Source organism: Emydura macquarii, unplaced genomic scaffold, assembly GCF_026122565.2.
Source record: "Emydura macquarii macquarii isolate MOO-44397 ecotype Brisbane River unplaced genomic scaffold, CSIRO-AGI_Emac_v2 contig_1644, whole genome shotgun sequence".
Classification (NCBI taxonomy): Eukaryota; Metazoa; Chordata; order Testudines; family Chelidae; genus Emydura; species Emydura macquarii.
The window spans coordinates 18,862,486-18,883,310 of record NW_027131781.1 but is presented as its reverse complement, the minus strand read 5'-3'; the positions used below and the strand labels follow the sequence as shown (position 1 = coordinate 18,883,310).

The window sequence follows — 20,825 nt, the reverse complement described above, 5'->3', positions numbered from 1 at the left end:
TCCGCGCCGCCGGCCCGGCCAGCTCTCGCGAGAACGAGTTCGGAAGGGGGGGGGAGCGAGGAGGGCTCCTGGGTTACCATAGTGACACCGTTGTGCTGGAGACTCTGGAGAGGTTCAGGCCAGGCCTGTCATTTCCGTTCTCCCCTCTCCCAAGGCGGGGACATCTTACAGGAACGGGTCAAAGGACAGGGTTTCCCCCGTCCCTTTAATTAGCCATTTCCAGCTGGAAGAAGTGTTCAGAGCAAGCACCCCACAAAGACATTACCTGTTCCCAGCACTCTCTGTGTGTCCACACCCCAGCTATCCCCCAGAGCACTTACTGCCAATTCTAACTTCCCTGAGACCCCTTCCCTCACGAAAACCTACCTATTCTCACCTCTGAATGTTCAATAACACTCCCCAGCCTCAGTTAGCCCCCCCCAATAAACAACTCCCACCTTTACATATTCAATAATCCCCACTCCCCCAGCATACCCCCAAATCACCCCCCACCCCCGTACCACTCCACCAACATCAATCGCTTTTACCACTAATTGTTCAATAAATGCACCCAGGACCACACCAAAACTATCTGCACCCAGCACTAACTGTCCAATAGCCGCCCACTCAGCCCCAAAGGTCTCTCTCTCAAAAATTATCCACCTACCTTTAAAGGCAATAATCGGCAAACGACCATAATCCAGATACAAATGGGTGATTTTATACCACAAATAATAGCCTCTTAAAAATAAGCATTGCCCTGTACTTTTCATATGTATGGCCATTACTTCCTCCAAATTTTATTTCCTCCAGCCTTAGGGAGGTCCCACGGATCTGTGCGAACTTTTGGCTTCCCAACTCTGTGGACCATATTCATCCCTGCACCATTGCTGAGCACAGCACAGGGGCCAAGCCAAGGCTACCTCCCCAACCCCAGGGCTACCAGTGGCTTCTTTTGACCCACTCCACACACCCCATCTCGACTCAGGTTACAGCATTCCCAAGGGCTGCCCTACCTAGCTTTTACCCTAGCTGCAATTATCTATTGCCCTCTGAGCCATTCTAATAGTGAGGAATAGCCATGGCATTGGAATGCCAATGCCACTTTCCTGGCACAACTCCTGAGGTGAATGCTCATGATGGGGATAGCTAAGAACCAGCTATGTTGACTGTGATATTGTTGGGGGGGCGGGGTGCCTGTTTCAGGTGTATTCCCCAGCATAGATGTGCGCAGCACATTTCATTAGGGTGTGCACCCAGGAAATTTGTATTAGGGTGTGCACCCAGGGATTTTTCATTTTCATCTTTATCAGGGGTGTCAAACTCTATTCCACCAGCGGGCCACATTTGAATTTCCCGCCAGCAGAATTCTCGCCCTAGTCTCCGCCGCAAAATCTCGCTGCTCCATTTTTTTCGGCGGCAGCTCGCTGTGTCTTCCGAGAAATCATGCGCCCGCAGCTCTTTCGGACTTGATCAAAAGACCTGATCCTGTCTCACATTGGCAATGGATACATACCAGCCTGCAAATGGAAACAGAAAAGCCTGAGATATTCCTTTCAGCATAGGTTGACTCCCTCCGCCATCCACATCATCTGATTTTCTCCATATCATTTGAAAAAATATTAACATTAAATGATTTTGGTTTTAACTTAGAAATTTATAAAGCAGCCACCAGTCTGGTATCTCTGCATCTTTTAAATGAGGAAGAATATTATATCTAGATCATTCTAGAGCTCAGGATCTTACTTCTTTATGGGCTGCTTGGATTCCCTTTTGCCCTATATTTTAATGGTTGTGACACCAGCAGCCTTGACAATACTTCAGAGATTTTGGAGGAAGTCCTGATATTCTTATAAATCCCTTTAAAGCCTAGTCTCAGGCTATGTCTACCCTATAGGGACTTCAGCAGCATAATTATGGAGCTGTAGTGATGCCAGCATAGCTCCATAGTGTAGACAGGCTACAGTGACAGAAGGGGTTTTTAGCTTCCTATAGGAACACAACCTCCTTGAGCAATGATAGCTAGCTCAACAGAAGCATTCTGCCATCGACCTAGCTGCTTCTACCCTAGGGGATAGGTCAGCATAACTACAGAGCTCACGGTTGTGAATTTTTCACACTCCTGAGTGCAGTAGTTAGGTTGACTTAAATTTTTAGTGTAAACCAGGCACATCAAAAGCCTAAGATTAGGTAGGTACAGCTGAGTGCATCCTGCCCAGGAGTTAGATGGAAGGAATGACAACATTCTACTCAAGATTGACCTACAGCTGTGTAATAGTTGGACGTTTCTGTTATAACAATCAGTAGTAAACTAGTTAATGTCTGTAAATTGTTGTCAATACGTTTCGGAGCTATCATTCCACTAAAATGAAGGGTAGTCATTCACACCTTTATATTATTGGACCAAGTACGGAAACCTCTGAATAAATGGGCTTTGTACAAGGGGGTCTAGAAAACATTAAGGAGAAGGGAGTCCTATACCCCCAACCCAGTGCGTTGGTACTTCCTACAGAGAGGTTTAGACCGGCGTACACATGTTGTGTACGAGTTCTATTGGCTATTTCTCTGTCTTGCCTCCACCATGCCACCATTTATGTCAGTATGTATCTTTGGCCTGGTCTCTATACAGATTTTGCACTTGTATAATTATTTTTGTTAGCAGGGTAATTTTTTTATTGATATAGTTATACCAGTACAATCCGTAACACTGATGCAGTATAGCAAATTCCCCTTCCCATACAGGAATAATGCCATGTCTACACTACAAACTTTGGTATACACAAGTTATGTGAGTCAGAGGTAAAAGGGAATATATCCTCCCCCCAACCCCACTCTCTGCCATTAAAGGTTTCTCCTCCCACCTTACAAGAATTAGGATGTTTATATTTTTGAGGACCAAAATGCCAGACACTTGGAATGGACAAAATGCAGAGGGTTGTTTCTTAGCAGAAATATCCCACAAGCAAGACAGCAACAGTATAACACATACAGAACTGAAACCTACCAACATCACTTAGCTGTATATCTGCAGTTGTGCTGCTGATTGCTTCCAGATGTCCTGCCATTTCAGCATTTTTCCAGTTTGTCTTTTTGTTTTAAAGAATGAAAGACTTCATCAGTATTCATTGTTTTTCTCTCTCTAGCCTCCTGTAGTGCTGGCTCTTATACATGACTATATGTCCCAGAGTCTGCACTGGCTTTTATCTCATTCCCAGGTGTAAGTCAAGGTGTGGGTATTGATCCATTATGTTTTTATGGTTGCAATCCTACCAACTTTGATAGAGACTCCTTCTTCAATGTTTTAACTCAGCAGCTGAGATCAGTTAGGATACTTAAATTGACAGTTTCCAGGTACATCAGTTAGAGCCTAGGCTAGGAGGCAGGGATTTCTGAGTGGATGGTCTCTGATTCGTCCAACAGAGTCTGGGTTTGCTAAATTTTTAGTCAGGTCTGGTCTACATTACAGACTTTTGTTGACCCAAGTCAGCTTTTTGTGCCAAAACAGTGGTGGTGTATACTCTGCAATCCCCCTCTCCTTGCTGACCCAACTCCCCTGATTTTGCAACAAAACCACCTCAACAAGAAGCGTAGAGCTTTTTGCGCCAAACTTTTAGTGACAAAGCATCAATGTAGATACTGCACTTGGTTCATCTGTCATAGTAAATAGTGTCTAGGAACTGTCCCACAATGCCCATCCTGACTGCTCTGGCCATCAGTTTGAACTCTGCTGCCCTGCAGCCATCCAACCCTCCCCCTTTAAAGTCCCAGGAATTTCTGAAATTCCACTTTCTGCTTGGTAGGTGTGGAGAGTTCACATCTCATCTTCCCAGCTGACCACGGCGGCTCCACGCACCACACATTCTCCTACTTGGAGCACACCAGAGCTTCTGGATTTGACCAGCATTTAGGGAGCGGAGACTGTGCAGTCCCATCTCCGCTCCATCCAAATTTCTCATTTAATGTTGGAGATGGGCTATAAATGGGACATGCTGCAGTGTTGTGTGAAAATCAAGGAGCCGTGGTGGGGTACCAAAAGGCTAAGGAGTCAAATCATCGCTCTGATTCAGAGCCAAAGACTGCCGCTTCTATAAGGAGCCGGGTGCCATACTCAGCAGTGACCCCACCTCCACTGCCAAGAGACCCATGAATACCGCTGCGGGCCCAGAGGCAGCAGACACCAGACTCAACCCTGACGAAGAAATTGTGGATGAGGAGGTCGAGTTGGAGGATGATGCAGAACAGGGGACTGGGTCATTTAGTGATATGGGAAGCCAGGACTGCTTCTCAACCCCTGAGTGTTCAAGCCAGTCCCAGCCCTCCAGCTCTGGCGTGCAGGATCCAGGAAAGGGGAGTTTGGGTAAGTGATTTTTTTTGAGCTGATGCTGCTCAGTTACATGAGGTACAGCTGTCCTTTTTTTTTGTTGCATTATACAGGTGGTTGAAGGAATAGAAACGCACAAGAGTAGCTGTGTTTGCATGTGCTTCCCATTCCCCTGTTCAGCTAGGCAGTGTGGCAGAAAAGTGTGTTAATGCACACCGAGATTTCACAGGAATCCTCAAGAGAGATCTCTAGGAAGCTTTCCAGGAGGTACTTGCCAATCCTCTGCTGGAGATTCCTCGACAGAGCTGTTTTGTTTCTTCCCCCGTTGTAGGAAACTTTGCCCTGCCAATCGGCAATTACTTGTGCAGTGACTAAAGCAGCACACAGGCGAGCAACATAGGGACCCAGTTTGAAGCTGCTCACATGGAGGAGATTCATCCTAGCATCCCTGCTTACTCTAAGGAGTGAGATATCGGCTTCTATGGCCCCCACCTGTGAAAAATGGTGGAACAATTTGAAATGTTGTCCCTATCTACCTGAATCAATATCCCCAGTCACCCAGAACCTTTTCCCCAGCTTGAGTGCCCCCTTCCCCTGGGCACAACTTACCATGCCCTGATTGATCATCAGGCTGTGCGCTTGCCAGGGGACAGTGAGAAAGAAGTGTATTTTACAGTAGTGAATCAATGCTGTTACTGCACTCACAATCATGCTTCTGTTCATTGTTTATTGTGCTTCTACAGATCCGCCGTTGAGGGGAAATTCCCCCCACAACTGCTGAGTACCTGCGGCTGATAAGAAAATGACCACTGAGAAGCAAAGAGGAGATGTTCCAAGAACTTCTCCAGTTCTCTGAGGCAGAAAAAAAGAGCATGGAGACACACTGTGTCCAACAATAAAAAAAATGGATAGGCAGGAGAAGAGGGAAAACCAGGAATGAATGACAGTAGGTCATGAGCACATGATAAAAGTCATGGAGGAGTAAATGGACATGCAAAAAATCACTCATAACGCTGCAGACTGAATTCATGAGTGCTCACCCCCCCCCCCCCTTGCAGCCAATACAAAACTGCTTTCCATGCTCTCCTCAAACTCCACACACATTCCTACCAAATTCCCAGCTCGTCTTGGTACCCTGTACACTCCACCCCTTCATACAGCTTCTAGAACGAAGCTGGACTTACACCCAGCTGTCATGGCTCGCACCGTCCCTCACTGCTTTCTTCCCTCCAGCCCAGCTTTTTGTGTGCATTGTGAAAGATTGTTATTTAATAAATACATACTCTGTGAAGAATAAGCAATCTTTATTTGTCTCTTGCACATGATGGTTGCAGCTCACATTGATACATAGTGCAAGCTGGATAGCAGCCATAGCATGGCACAGTTCTGTTTACAAAGACACCTTATTATTGCTCACTGTCAAAATGGCTCCTCAAGGTCTCCCTGATTCAAATGCCCCTCCCCCCATTGTGCCCTCTAATAACCCTGTTGTTCATAGTCAGCCACAAGGTGATCCATGTCTGTGCTCCACCCAGGGGGAAATTTTTCACCCTTATCTTCACAAACATTATGGAACACACAGCAAGCAGCTATAACCATGGGAATATTTCCTCATTTAGGTCTAACCTGCCATAAAGGCATCGCCAGCGAGCTTTTCATCTGCCAAACACACATTCAATGGTCATTCAGCACCTGCTCAACCTGTTAGTGAAGAGCTCTTTGCTGATATCCAGGTTGTTCATATAAGGCTTCATGAGCCATGGCAGTAAGGGGTAGGCTGGGTCTCCCAGGATCACTATAAGCATTTCAACATCCCCCACTGGGATCTTTTGGTCTGGAAAGAATGTCACTGCTTGCAGCTTTCTGTACAGGTCAGTGTTCCTGAAGATGCATGCGTCATGCACCTTCCCTGACCAACCCGTATCGATGTCAGTGAAACATCACAGTGATCCACAAGTGCCTGCAGTACCATAGAGAAGTACCCCTTTCTACTGGTGTATTCCGTATCAAGATGGTCCAGGGCCAAAACTGGGATATGCGTGCCATCTATCACCCAGCCGGAATTAGGAAATCCCATTGCTGTGAAGCCATCCACTATTCTATGCACATTTCAAAGACTCACAGTTCTTTGTTGCAGAATGTGATTTATGGCCCTGCATACTTGCGATAACACAGCTACAACAGTGTATACTTCCCTAGTCCAAACTGATTAGTGACCGACCAGTAGCAGTCTAGAGTTGCCGGCTTCCACATGGCGATCGCTATGCGCTTCTCCACCGAGAGGGCAGCTCTCATTCTAGTGACTTTGCACCACAGGGCAGGGGCCAGCTCCACACAGAGTTCCATGAAGGTGGCTTTGTGCATTCGAAAGTTCTGCAGCTACTGCTAGTCATCCCAGACCTGCATAATGATGCGATCCCACCACTCAGTGCTTGTTTCACCCAAAAGCAGTGGTGCCCTGTGTGCAGATGCTCCGTGAATGCAAACAGTAATCTGGCATTGTGTGTTTGCATGGTACACAACAGGTCAGGCGCCTCGAATGCCTGTTCCAATTGGGAGTTCCTGATATACTGCATGACTAGTTGTGATGCGTTCAGAACACTGACAACAACAGTGGAGAGCAGTGCGGGATCCGCCCTTTCAGATAGAGATGGCGAGCACACAGGAAACTGGGGTCATTGAAAAATGCCACACAACAGTCAGAAACCCATGAAATGATGGGGCATGAAATGATGCACTGTGATCCTCTCCACCTTTCCACAACTCCTAGCGGCACAAGGTGGCAAGCTGCATAGTGGGATAACTGCCCACAGTGCACTGCTCTTATTGTCAATGCTAGAGCACAAACTGTGGACGCGCTTTGGCAACACAATGAGTGCTGTGTGGACAGGCAAAAGCATTGTAATTATAGCACTTTTTTATCATCATTGTAACTTTCTACTGTAGACAAGGCCTCAGAGTATGTCTACGCTTAAAAACACTACAGCGGTGCAAGTGCTTCAGTGTAGACACTACCCATGCAGATCGGAGAGGTTCTCATGTTGGTGTAGGTAAATCCGCCTCCCAGAGAGGCAGTAGCTGGATTGATAAAATAATTCTTCTGTCGACCTAGTGCTGTCTATGATGGGCTAGGATGGTATTGGATTTTTCAAACCCTGAGAGACATAGCTATACAGAAGCCAATCCTTAGGGCTAGTCTACACTTAAAACTTGCAGCAGCACAGCTGTATTGTTATAAGAGTGCTTGTGTAGCCGCATTATGTCAACAGGAGAGAGCTCTCCTGCCAACATAATAAAACCACCTAAACGAGCAGCAGTAGCTATGTCAGCAGGAGAGTGTCTCCCACCAACATAGCACTGTTCACACAAGTGCTTGTGCCGGCAAAACTTATGTTGCTCAGGGGTGTGTTTTTTCACATTCTTGAGCGACAAAAGTTTTGCCAGCATAAGTGCTAGTGTAGGCAAGGCCTTAGTGTAGTCCACACCTCAGGGTTTTTTTGGGGTGGAACGTGCATGGGTGGTTGGTGGGGAAGGTCTTGCTGTTTGCTGGTGTTTTAAGGATTATTTATGCACTTAAGCATGTGCATAAATTTTAGGACATCAAGAGTCCCACTGAGATCAGTTTGTCTACTCCTGTGCATATAATTACATATGTGCCTAAGAGCTTTGCTGAATAGGAGCCCTAAAGCTTGGAAATCTTTTCTTTATTTCTCTCTACTTCTAGATTAGCTTTTCTGTGTCTAAAACATTACAGCCTTATATTTCTTACTCAGAAATGGGTCATCTAAGATCTTGGTGTATAGTGTACCGAGGGGGCATGGAGGATGGAACAAGAGGATTGGGGGAGGCAAAAAGAAGACCAGGGGGAGATGGAGTTGTATACCCTCATTAAAACTTTAAACAGTAACAATTTCTAGAAATAAATAATTTAGCACTTCAGGTTTGCTATGTGGATAAAAGTCTCTCTCCATCAACCTGTTCATTCCCTTCCATTGTCCACTACCTCTCATATATCACTGATATATTACTTCGCACACCTCCTATGGACTTGCTGAAAGCTTTGGGAAATGGGAGCCCTGATTGATCAATGTCAGATCTTTCAGAACTGGGCTCTCTCGATTGACCTTATGCACCAATCCAATTTAAATTTCTGGCAATCATTAAAAAAGGGGATTTTTAAAAAGCTGTTTAAACAAGTTAAGTCTGAAAATGTGTTGTAATGGAGCCTGGTTACCTCTCAAAAGAAGTTACATTTTCTTTATTGTTCTACAACTTCAAAAAGACCCTAAATATTAAAAAGTCTGAAAACAAACTGTAACAGGATATAGCCAGCTCCCCACTGCCACTCATGCTCACTCCATTTGTTTTGCACCACCTACCCAACCTTAGCTTTGCCTGATTAAATTTACAAAGATCAAAATACTAAATTATTAGAGGACTATAAAATCTCAATTCCTATTCAAGGGATCCATTTCCAGTGTATCCTTAATCTTTTTTAGGAAAGCAATCCAGGGTCAAATCAGTGAAAACCGTAAGTGAAGTCAATGGCAGTTGTACTGCTGAATTCAATAGAAATTCAGCCTGATGAAAAGTGGAAAATAGGGGGGTGATGAAGACTCCATCTGTTCAGGTATCTAGTATACCAACACAGTTAATCAGTTTGCCTTCCAAGAATTCACTACTCCCAATCAAAGGGGAAAATTCTGGTTTTATTTATTTTCACCTTTCATTGTTTTTCCATTCTAAAATGCACCTTGGACTGCACAGGGTATTTTAAAAAACAGCATTATTACTGACAACCAGCAGCTGAAAGTAAAATCTGAGCTCTCACATTCTCAGCTGCTGGCTACCCACTGCTTTAGTTTGGTTTCCATGAAAAATGGAAGTCAAACAGATAAAAATGCAGTGGGGGGAAATGTTTAAAATAGAACTGCAAGTGCCAGTTTCAAGAACCAGTTACAGGATATCAAGCTACTCAAACCTGTAATAGTGTACATGTGAAGAAATTAATTCCAATTTTTAAATGATTGGCCTCAGCATCCATTCTTACAGAAGGGCACATGAGAGGAGAAAAACACCATGAGGATTTCCCTAAATCTTTCCAGGAGGAGGCAGGGGTGAATGAATTTCCACACCCAGAATACTATGGATCTTGAAGGATCTGAAGGAGGCAAGATCCACCCACATAGAGAATAGCTACCGCCACAGTGGCTCAGGCCTGCCCCTCCCTTGATACCCAGACAGCACAGCTCCATCCAACAGAACCATGCCAACAGGTCCTTCTCTGGCCCCAGCTACCCCAGGCCCACTTAGAGGAAGATTCTGCAGTGTCAGGGTATGCAACCTAAAGAGGTAACAGAGCTTAGAAGAAGAGCCTGGAGCTGTTTTACCTCTCCTTAGTAAATTGTGCTGAACTGGTGAGGAGACAATGCCTAGCTTGACCTCCCTGCTTCCTAGTTCTCCTCTATGCAGATCTTAACCCAGGGAGAGCCCTTTGCAGGGTCCCAGAAAAAGAGGGGTGGTGCTCTGAAAGCAGCAGGGAAGAACCACACATAGAAGGCCCCCTTCACAAGTATATTTTGGAAGCACAATCTGGCCCATCATATTTTATGAAAGGATCTGTTTTTAAAGGGACCAAATGTCTTTATATTTAATAATTCCTTAAGAATTTAACTTTATATATGTTACATTTTCAGTAATAAATATTGTTTATCATATGACCAAAATGGCAATTAAAGGATAACAATTACACAGACGTTTAGTAGTAGTAGTAAACATTTCTATTATGAGAGTGCCCAAAGGCCTAGGACCCATTGTGCTAGGTGCTGTATAAAACACTGAAAAAAAGAGAATATAGCAAGACACAGCATGAAAAAACTCTCCCTATTTCATCAGAAAAAATAACTTTACAAATAATATTTATGGTATTTATTTTAAAATATTTAAAACTATTTTTAATAACAGCAATAAAAAAAACTTTCAAGATATGCATTTATACCAGGACTTTGCCTGTCTTTGGCCTTTGACCTTGGCTTTAGCACATACCTGAGGTGTACAGCTAGCCAGCATAACTGCAAACATTGTCATCCTTGATACTTACTTGGATACCAGCCAGTCCTGTGCCACTGAAATTAATGTGAATTTCCAATGGGGTGCTTAACTACTGGAATGCATGGAAATGGAATGATCAGTTAAAATGTGCCTGGGTGGTTTTTTAAAATGTAATATATGGAGCCAACTTTAAAAAAAAATCTCCACCTCATAGCCACATGTTAATACCACTTTCTAATATGGCAAGTGAAATCCTTGGTTTTGAAATTTATATTTACAAACATAGATCTACAAGATATATGTAATTTAGCTACAAACTGGGCAAGAGGCTTTAGCACTAATGACAGCACCTAGCCATGATTATTATTAATCACTATTTATTATTAAGCTCTTGGGAGAAGAGGTGCTTGCAGTGCAAGAGGTAAATACAAAACAAGACCATCCTTTAGCTCACCACAATACCTCACACAAAGCAGTTGAACTTTATGGGCTGCTCATCTTGCGCCTTTACTCCACACCAGGTGTTTGCAGGAGAGCAGGATTTGGCCCCGGAGTATTTAACATGACTCTTCCGGTCTCATTAATCACCAGGTGGGAGAAAGCGTGAGATCGAAAGTCATAACAATTATGTGCTACCCACAGCGCGATGCCCCTCCTGCGGGAGATCCCAGGCTGATGCGGTAGGATTTTAGCAATGCAGATTGTATACCCGCTGCCTCAGAAATCGGTGCCGATTGCTTGACGGCTAGTTCACAGGCCTGGATATTAGACAACAACTCGCTCTGTTTCTGAATCAGGAGGATTGCTAAAGCTATACAACACACCTTCCTGCTGCTGGGGATAACACGCTCCTCCAATCATTTATTGTACATATTAATACTATTTAACCAAACTGCATCTGGGGGCTAAATTCACAGGCATAACTAATTCAGGTATCCCACCCACAGTAAAAGGATAGAGCCCTCTGCATTGTTGTGGAACGACGCTATTTAATGCAGATAGTCATACAACACCTTAGTCAGTTTCAAATCCCTCCTCCCCTTTCACTTGCTCCGCTTGAAAGCCAGCCTGCGAGAAACCCCCCGTCTGTGACACTGCTGCTTGCAAGGTAAGGGCCCCCCGCACACCTCAGGAGAGGTGCTGTGCCTCCAGATGCGATGCATTGTCCCACGGCCTTGTCTTTCAGGAGGGAAAGCAGCTGCAGGCTTCGGTGATCTAAGGGGGACAGCGCTGGGCAGCCCTGCTGTTGCTGCAGCTGCAGCGTCTGGAAGGATGGGTGTGCAGCAGACTTGCTGATGCCTCTCACGTAGTATTTTGCAGGAAGTTTCCATACTTCTTCAATTCAATCTGTGTAAAGTGGGTTTGGAGCGAAGCATGGTTCAATCATCCGAAAGGGTTGGTTTTTTTTTTTCTTTTTCTTTTTAAAGACAGTTTGAGAATTTCCATCCTCCCTATCGACTTGATCCAAGAGAGGAACTCCCGAGCGATGCATCCTGCCTCTGGAGGGGACTGCTGGGGATGTGTAACCTGGGGAGCCTCAGTGGCTTTGTGACCACAAGGGAGGATCGCAGCAGACACAGGCTCAATCCTGAGCTTTCAACAGCTTGAGAACCTGTTCAGTGAGCCACTGCAATTTCTGCAGTTCATCAGCATGGGGAGAGGGGACAAGGAAGAACGGGGTTTGTATTGCTATGTTTTCATTCGATAAGGATCCTTCTCTACCTAGTCACAAAACAAGGAGAAGGGTGAGGGCAGTGCACATTTTGGCTGGAGAATTGCACTGGTTTTGTCTGTTTAAATTCTGCAGGCTATATTGAGTGTGCTACGCTGTTTTGTTATGGTTTCCTAGCTATGCTGTAGATTTGCTTTTAATAATGCATATAATGACTGTGTATAGGCAGATAAGGCATGTTCTCAGAGAAAGCCTGTCTCAGAGTAAGACAAAGCAGGTCGTTTTTTTGCAGAAATTAAATGTTTTTTCAATACTGCTCCTTGAAATTTGCTGTAAATGGTTACAGACTGAATTACATGTTTTTGTAAATACATAAATGGCCTGGTGAGATAGGATGCCAAAGAGAAGTAAAAGCTATGGATATAACTGTGTATCAACAGTTGCCTTGTAGATACTCCATATCTTATGGTACAAATGTACTACATGCTCATGGCCAGTTTACTGCACTATTTTATGTTCACAAGTTGAAGGATGATGACACAATCTTTTTTTTTTTTTCTGCTTTGTTTGTCTCTTATCCAGACATCCCTACCGCATAAGAATAAAAAGTGCATTACAGAGCACAGGATCTACCACCAAATGGATACTCTAGGTATTGTGCATTTACTAGGAGTAAAATCCTATTTTTACAATACTTTGTACATTTGAAGAATGGAGGTGGCAATCCCTTGCTGCCTCAGATTTTCAGGGGAATGTACAGTGGAATTCAATTTACTGCTGTTCGAAAAAGGTGCAGTATGTCCTGTGTTTACATTACTACAGCCACACCTGGCCCTACTACACTCTCAAGATGGCTAATCACATCCTTCTGATACCAAAGAGAGCTGGGGAGCATGGCACTGGATTCCCTGCCTAATACTCTCTTGAATGCCAGGTTTGGGATCATGCCCTGCTGCTGTATAGAATGGGAAGAAGAGGCGGACTTCTCTGCAGTGATTTAGGGATGCACTATGCATCTTAACTTAAATGAGGTTGGCTCTATGGTCACAGAGCTCTTCTTGTGACATTTCCAATCCAGTGTTGTCAGCTCAGGTGGTCAAGATGGTTTGGATAAACTTCCAAATTCATGGAAATTGGAGATAACTCTTTGAGGTTTACCCATCACTAATCCTCTCCCACCACCACTTCTTTCAAATTCCTGGTACAGCAGTTGTACCACTCGGAAGTACCAGTCATCCAGAGCCAGATTTTTAAAAGATATTTAGGTATATAAAGATGTATACAAGTACCTAAATGCTTTTGAAAACCCATTAGGTAGATGTCAGTATCTTTAGGCACCTAAATTAAAAAACCTTAGAAGCATTAATCTAGAATCAGGAGCATGCACAAGGGTGGCAAGCAGGGACACGACCCCCCATCCCCAAATCACCATGTGGCCCTGCAGCCCAGGGAGGACGGAAGCAGCAGGGCAGCTGGCTGAGCTCCTCCTCCTCCCTCCTCTACAGCTACAGCCTGCTGCTGGAGTCCCATGCATTGCCTCTGCCTCCACCCCGTCTCACTTCAGCAGGCAGTCTGCACTTGGACTCCAGGAGCAGGGAAGGAGAAGCACCAGACTGCAGCTGTAGAAGAGGAGGGAGGAGGAGCTTGGGTAGCAGCCAGCTGCTCTGCTACTTCCTCCCTCCCTGGGCTGCAGGGATACGGATAGTGTTGCCACCGAGGGTGCTGCTGCCTCCTTGCTGCTGGGCATCTCCATCAGAGGTGTCCCAAGAAATGAGAAGGGTGGGGGAGGACGAGGCGGAGGAGGGTCACGCGAACCTTTCATTTGTGTGTATTTAACGTGCCCCTCCAAAAGTATTCAAATTTAAATTCCTGTGCATTCCTCTGTCTAGAATCCAGGCCATTTGAAGCATTGTTAGAATGACTGGGCCACTGCACCACTGCTCCATCCACATGGCCTGCGGCACTTCCTGAATGATAATTGTCGGAGTACTGTGGCACCAGGAATGACTTTTTATTACTATTATGTGAAACCCTTGATCTACAGGTGTCACCTGAAACTCGTTAACTACAATTATTTTTTTAACATGGGTTATAATGTGTAATGCGAATTCTCAGTCAACCAGGGCTTGATCATGCAAGGACCTGAATCCTCTCAACTCTTGATGACTTCAGTAGGATTTAAGGGAACTCAGCACCTCACAAGATTGGGCCCTTACATGGTGATCTTTATAACAAAACCTGTTTGTTTTCTAGGGTAAGGCTAAGTTCCAAAATGTGAGGAAGACTCTTGAAGAAGTCGTGTAATCTGCAACCTATGGAGGCTGTGGTCAGACTTCTCAGCCCCTTTCCCAAGGTTTGTTTACACTTTCTTTTTCTAAAGTCTGGAAATGTGAGGATGGTAACTAGGGTTGCGCAAAAAGTTCCTATCAAAACCCCCAAACCACCTATAATCAGGGTTTAGTCCTAATGGAACTTTAAACATCAGCCTGGTCCCAGGTTCACACACATTTGGTGGACACGGGTAGAGACAGTTGCAATAATCATAGGCACTCCAGCTTATCTACCTATTTATCTAGGCTTCTATACTCTGATCACTACCATGGTATCTGAGTACCATCTCTTGACCTCCTAAGCACCATCCATCCATCCAGAAACCCCCAACTGCTCCCCTGCCATGCTTACCTTTGTCAACCATAGTGGTGAGACGTTTGTCTCAATCCTGGGTCCTGGTAGCCCTCTTTCTGGTCTTGAAGGGACATCAGATGGCCTTTTCCACCACAGCAGGCTATTCAGGGATCCTTGCTTCTCCCAATCCAAAGGGATTTTGAGGGGCACTCAAGTGACACTGCATGGACGCAAACGGTAGAAGCTGGCCAAACAGGGATAGGTTTGGTGGCAACACCTGACAAATGGACCCTATAAATTCTAATTCCTATAACACCTTAACTCTGATGTAGTGGTTACCTATATGCTTTGTTGGATTAGGGCCCTCTAGCATTCATGGTCTTTTTGCTCATGATTTTAGACATACTCTAGAGCAAATGACATTATGTATGCATAACTGCTGGCTGCCTCAGTTGCCAATCTGCAAACAAGATTTATAATGTAAACAGATCCCATCCCCCTCTAGCGCCCCACAAGTAAAATCTTACCTTCATATGGTACATATTTAGGGCCAAATCCTCCACTCCAATCCGTAAGCATGCAAGGCCTGAAATGCAGTGGAAATACTACATCTCTGCTGCTCAGCATGGAGAGGAGGAAAAATCAGGGCTCAACAGAGGGACACAACGTGGATTGACAAACCCAAATCCCCTGCATGAGAAATGTACACTATTACTCCATATAATAAGGCTAACTGTGTCTACAGAGCCATTCCAGCCCACTACCAGAGGTTGGGGCCAAGAATTCTGTTCCTCAGTCCTGTATGCATTTCCTTGTATTCCCTGCCAATTTATTCAGGTTTCACATGCTGAAGATTTGACTCAGAATGGCCAATTATGATTAATTGAATAATATCATAAATAATATCATTGTAAGCTAATAAATGTTTAGTACAGCAAGCATGCAATGAACAATAGCAATGCTTGTTTCCTAGTCCATGTGAGAAATCAGCTCAAATATTGGTCTGAACCCTATTAATTAAGCCATAGGTACCAGTGCATAATATCACTTGGTGATTTAACACAGGTCTTGGGTATCCCTTCTTCATCCTGAATTATGTGATCATCCTAGCTCATGAAAATAAATGGTGTTCCTTCCAGGTTTGGTTTGGTTTGTAAGCTGTATCTTACCTTGCAACCTGCTTCTGCACTCGTTACTCAGGCAAAACTCCCATTGATTCCAGCGGGAGAGAATTTTGCTTAAGTAAAACGGCAAGATTAGGATCTTAAGCTCCAGTCTTGTAATATCACCCATACAAAGCCCCACTGATTTCTATGTGTTTCACACAGGCACAAGTGTCCCCCGCTTGCAGAAGCATTTGCAGAGTCATGGCTAGCATTTGTCTCTGAGACTTCTGTGCATGTGTCTTTTATGGCTGTACTTTTTTTCTGGTACTACATCTTCTTGCTTTAGTGTACAAATCATTTCCCAGTATAAGCCTTTTATTTTTTTAATTTCCCAGTGTCCTTGGACTCCTGGAAGGAGAATGTTCTTCTTGGTTGGATCTAGTTACACACTGGGCAACAATTGGAGAATTCTGTGATTTTATTTTCCATGCTCTGCAGCTGTTAAAACTTCTGGAAAAACTGGAAACGTTCCTTACATGAAAACTTGTGCAGCAGGTGGTTTTATTATTACATTTGGTTTCATTATATAGATATCGATTATTGCTATTCAATTGCTGTTGACATTATTTTTGGTTACTATGGACCATATACTGGCACCTTGTCTCTCACCGAGTAGCACCACATTCTGCAAATTATACCATTTGTTCCAATGGCACAACTCACAGAGTAAACATGGCTCTGATGGACAAGCCTCTAAGTATGAGAAATGAATTTGCTAATGAACAATGTGCAGAGGTTTGGACTTGGAATCAGGGAGAGGGAAGAGATGGTTGGCAGTGGGGTGCTTAAACCAACATTTTCCAAACCTTAAAATAAGTTCAGGTTATAGGGCCAAATCCTCAATGGGTATAAATCAATGTAGCTCCAATAAAGTCAATAGCACTACACTGACTGACATCGGTTATAGATTTGGGCCACAGATCTTTACTTTATTCTTCCTTCCTTTTTTTTGTTTTATCCTTACTCCTTATTATGGATTAAATTAAAGGGGAGTGGCAAAGGAAAAAATTAGGCATGTTTCCTGCCCTTTTCCCATCTCCCCTCCCTGCTTTTTAATTTTGGTTCTTTATGATATATATAAAGAACAATGGAGGTTCTGAGGAGAAAGAGGGAGACTCAAACAAGAATCTTTTACTGGTTGCTGTTAGTTTGGTTTTTTGCTAAAAGACTTCTGGAATGACTCAGAAATGTATAATGGGAGCTTCGTTGACAGAAGGGTGTTGAACAAAAGGAGTGTTTTCCCTAAGTGTTTTAGTTAAATAAGTATTAACAGCAGCCAACAAAAACAATCCGTCTAAAAACGTTTTTTTCCCTTGGAGCTTGTGAATCCTACCAGTTCTCCAGTTGTCTACAAAGTCATCAGGGTAGGCAGGATATTGGTTTTTAACAGGAAACTAAGCAGACAAAAATTATGAAAAGAAGAAAACTTTTTCAGCTTTCTTTATCATTATAAAGAAGCCCAAAAAAGGGCAAAAATCCAATTTCTTTCCCCTTTGCAGATCTCACCTATAATGATCTGATGGCTTGAGGGCTGCTAGGTTGTGGCGGTGGTGATGAGGTGGGTGTGGCACCTGAGTGGAAGTAGCTGGAACATTATGCCCACGTAAGGCTAACGCAGGCAGGAGCACAGGAAAAAGCACTCTAGAAATGTCACTCATGACACCTCTAAAAATGGTGGACTGTGTTCTCAGTCCAGCAGCAGTCTCAAGGCATCAGCTGGTGTTTATGGGTGAGGGCCATGTTTCCTAGCCCACTTGGCCACACCCTCAGTGAATGTTTTTAATATGCCAAGAATGCAGGATTGAGCCCTGTGAGTACAGTGTATAAATGATGCTTTGAATCAGGAAGCTGTTTTAAGGCTCCTAAATCAGTGTCTTGGGGAACAGCAACTTTTTAAAAGAGAAAATAATGGTAAAGAGAAGAACATAATGAGGGAAAGCAAAAAAGATTTGTATTCTCTCTTCTCCCATTAACCTTCCTACATACATTAATGGATGTAGAGATCTTTAATTTTAGTTTGGTGGGGACAGATGCACTATGTACCCTTGGGAGCTGGCACATGGCTCAGCCTGCCAATCAATGTAGCTTTCGACAGTCTGTGCCCCCAGCCAGACCCTAATGATGATTAGGCACTAATGAGTGACAATCACATAGGGACAGGTATTCAGAAAAGCAAGTATGCAACTACACAAGCACATTAGTTTGCATTTAATGCTACTTACATATACACGTGATCATTTAGAAATCAAACATTCAGCAGGTCATTTTTACAAGGATTTTTAGGCATGCAGATTCATGCATTTGTCTGAAAATGGAGCCCAAACAATAAGATGCCCAACAATATTATATAAATATGACATTTTCATTCTGTGCATTTGGTTCATTGCAGTTAGCATTCTAGGCTAAAATACATGGGCCTAATCCATCAGTCTTACTCAGGTGAAATCCCCATTGACGTCAAGGGGAGTTTCGCCAGATTAAGGACTCAGATACTGATAGTGCAAGCTCTCCAGCATAAATTTCCCATTCAACTCTGCGCATGGAGGCCTTTTGACCTCTGATGAAGATCAGCAAGATATTGCCCAATCTGATAAAATGCCATTTAGAGTAGTCTTGAAAAATTTCACATGCCCCTGGCCAGTAATTTTCTATTTTGGGTGGGAGGGACAAGCAAGTAGGTTATGGTCATTGTCATGGTCATTGTCAGAAGCTTGGTTTTATACAGGGGCTGCCAATTTCTAATGACAATTTTGCCAGGTGATTGGGATGTACAAAAAATGTACTTTCACTAATGATGCCCATGTAGGTTTTGATTTCAAAATTTTTGTATGCTGGTAGCTCAGAAGTTTGTCACATTTGGCCATAATCAAATTGACTGCACTTTCGCATACAGGCAAAGAAGGAATACAAGTGAAAATCTTGAAGACTCTTCAGGATGTGACGCCCAATGATGAGCAGTAACTACTGCGGCAACGCTTCAGCCAGTATGAGTGTCAACGAAGTGTCTGCCTTCCCACTGACTTTAGAGCAAAAAACTGGCTTTGCCTTTGTAGGGATTCTGTGTGTTTTCTTGGGACTACTTATTATTAGATGCTTCAGAATCTTACTGGACCCCTATAGTAGCATGCCTTCTTCCACTTGGGAAGATGAAGTTGAGGGGCTTGATAAAGGAACGTTTGAATATGCTCTTGCATGAAAACTCAAAAGAGTATCCTGCCTTACTTTTGATGTTGATTTCATTTTGAAACCTAATACTGATAAATTTGTAATATGTACCTATGTTTTGAAGATATGATGGTGGCATCCATTTTGTTAAATAAATATTTGTTGCAAACTCAAAAGTATTTCATGCTGGTTTTATTTTGGGAATTTGCCTTTTGTGGAGTTGTGGGTAAGAAATAGCTAACGTCAATTAGCAATTAGCAAGAAATAGTTTAGTGAGATGATTCGCTAAAAATTCAGTGAGGAGGAGTGGCAGAGAAATCTGTTGAGATTCAGATCTGTCACCTCCCTCTTCATAGGTGGAATTCATGCTGCAGCATCACATCAGTGGCAAAGAGGGAGGGTGAAAGATAGATGGGAAATGTTTTTGGATGGTAAATCCCGACGCACCCAACACCTTTTCTTGACACCCAGAAACTGTCCTTGGAGATCTCATATGCAGCCTAATGTACTTGACCAGCTTAGCTTGAAAGATTATACCGCACTAGAGGATCACAGCACAAGGGGAGATGCCTGTAGGTACTTGTGTCTGTGTGTGGAAACTCTTGTTTTCAGTCACTAAGAGAACAGAAAAAACAACATAAGAGCTGATGGTTATTACAGTCACTAACGAAAGTCCTGCCCTCAAATACCTGCAAGTGCTATCGCATTGGCTAAATCCATGTGAGAAGCACATGGTGCTGTTACAATATCTAGTAACAGTCTTTTTAGAACAATGTGCAGAGCTGTTTCTTGCTCCCAGTCTGAGAAAACTGTTCACACTTGCCAAAACAAAACTTCCCTTCTCCTGCGCTAACCAAATTGTTAGATGGCCAAGCAAGAGCTATTCATAGGGAGGGAAAATGTCATTAAAGATGTTTTGGGTGCCATATATAAGATATACGGTGCATTCAGCATTGCGAGACACATGCCCAACTCAAAAATCCAGCCAGAGCCTCTAACAGTTCTAACTCCATCCCCAGGCAGTCCACCTATGTTTCTCATACAGCTGAAAATCGGTTTGTGGCTTAGCATCAGAAAACAAATTATCTGAGCTTGATAAAAAGAGATGCATAGACATATGGGGAGGGGAAGAGAAAAAGCAAACATTGGTTAAGGACCCAATCCTCCAGTCTAGTTGAATTGTGCTCAGAGCAGGACCTAACAGGGTGTTCAGCTATCTTTGCACTGCCTTTGTGCTCCCCTGGGCTCCTGGAGACGGGTTCAGCTCCTGGCAGAGGCTAGAACAGCCTTTGCTGCTCTACCTTGGGTTGGATGGTAAAAGGCTCCAATGGCTGTACCTCCAGCTGGGGACTGCCAGAGTACAGAGGCACCCTGCAAGTCCCTCTATGCCAGTGGATCAAAAGAGGACAGAACACAGACCTGGTTATGCCAGCTGTGCACCATCCAGCTGCACACACCCCCCCTTCCCGGTGCTAGAAAAACACTGAGAGGCAGGGCAGGGCAGCTTTTCAGAGTGGTGCAGAGGGGTCAATCAGGGGCCAGGACCTGGTACTACCATTGGATTGGATTTGGATTGTCACTCTGAGGAATTCTGTGGCAGAGGGTCCTAGTAAGACAGAAGAGGTAACAGAGAGAAAAAACAGAGACTGAGTAGTAATATCAAGGTCAGCTCTTAGCACAAAAGCAGCTTTGTGAGAGTAACAGTACTTGACAGTAATTCAATTCCACTTTTGAGAAACTTGGAATTAGAATTTTGTTTAGTCAGTGTCAATCTCACTAAACAGCTATGTGTGCTAAGAGATGCAGAGACAAGAAGATGAGTTGTAGTGTTTGTTTGTTTGTATTA

General features: G+C 43.9%; 1 protein-coding gene across 3 annotated transcripts; it reads left to right on the top strand.

Moving 5' to 3' along the window:
• Positions 1 to 11,400: 11,400 nt before the first annotated feature.
• On the top strand, positions 11,401 to 19,146 carry CTXN2 (cortexin 2). 3 transcript variants are annotated; one of them, XM_067556128.1, is made up of 5 exons: positions 11,401 to 11,459; positions 12,606 to 12,675; positions 14,277 to 14,376; positions 16,150 to 16,309; positions 18,708 to 19,146. In XM_067556128.1, exon 5 carries the CDS (start codon positions 18,762 to 18,764, stop codon positions 19,008 to 19,010), a length of 249 nt encoding a protein of 82 aa, XP_067412229.1. In that variant the 5' UTR covers positions 11,401 to 11,459; positions 12,606 to 12,675; positions 14,277 to 14,376; positions 16,150 to 16,309; positions 18,708 to 18,761; the 3' UTR covers positions 19,011 to 19,146. The 3 variants fall into 3 exon arrangements, with proteins under 3 accessions (XP_067412229.1, XP_067412228.1, XP_067412230.1); XM_067556127.1 differs by lacking the exon at positions 11,401 to 11,459 and adding an exon at positions 11,888 to 12,030; XM_067556129.1 differs by lacking the exons at positions 11,401 to 11,459; positions 16,150 to 16,309 and adding an exon at positions 11,907 to 12,030.
• Positions 19,147 to 20,825: the final 1,679 nt, after the last annotated feature.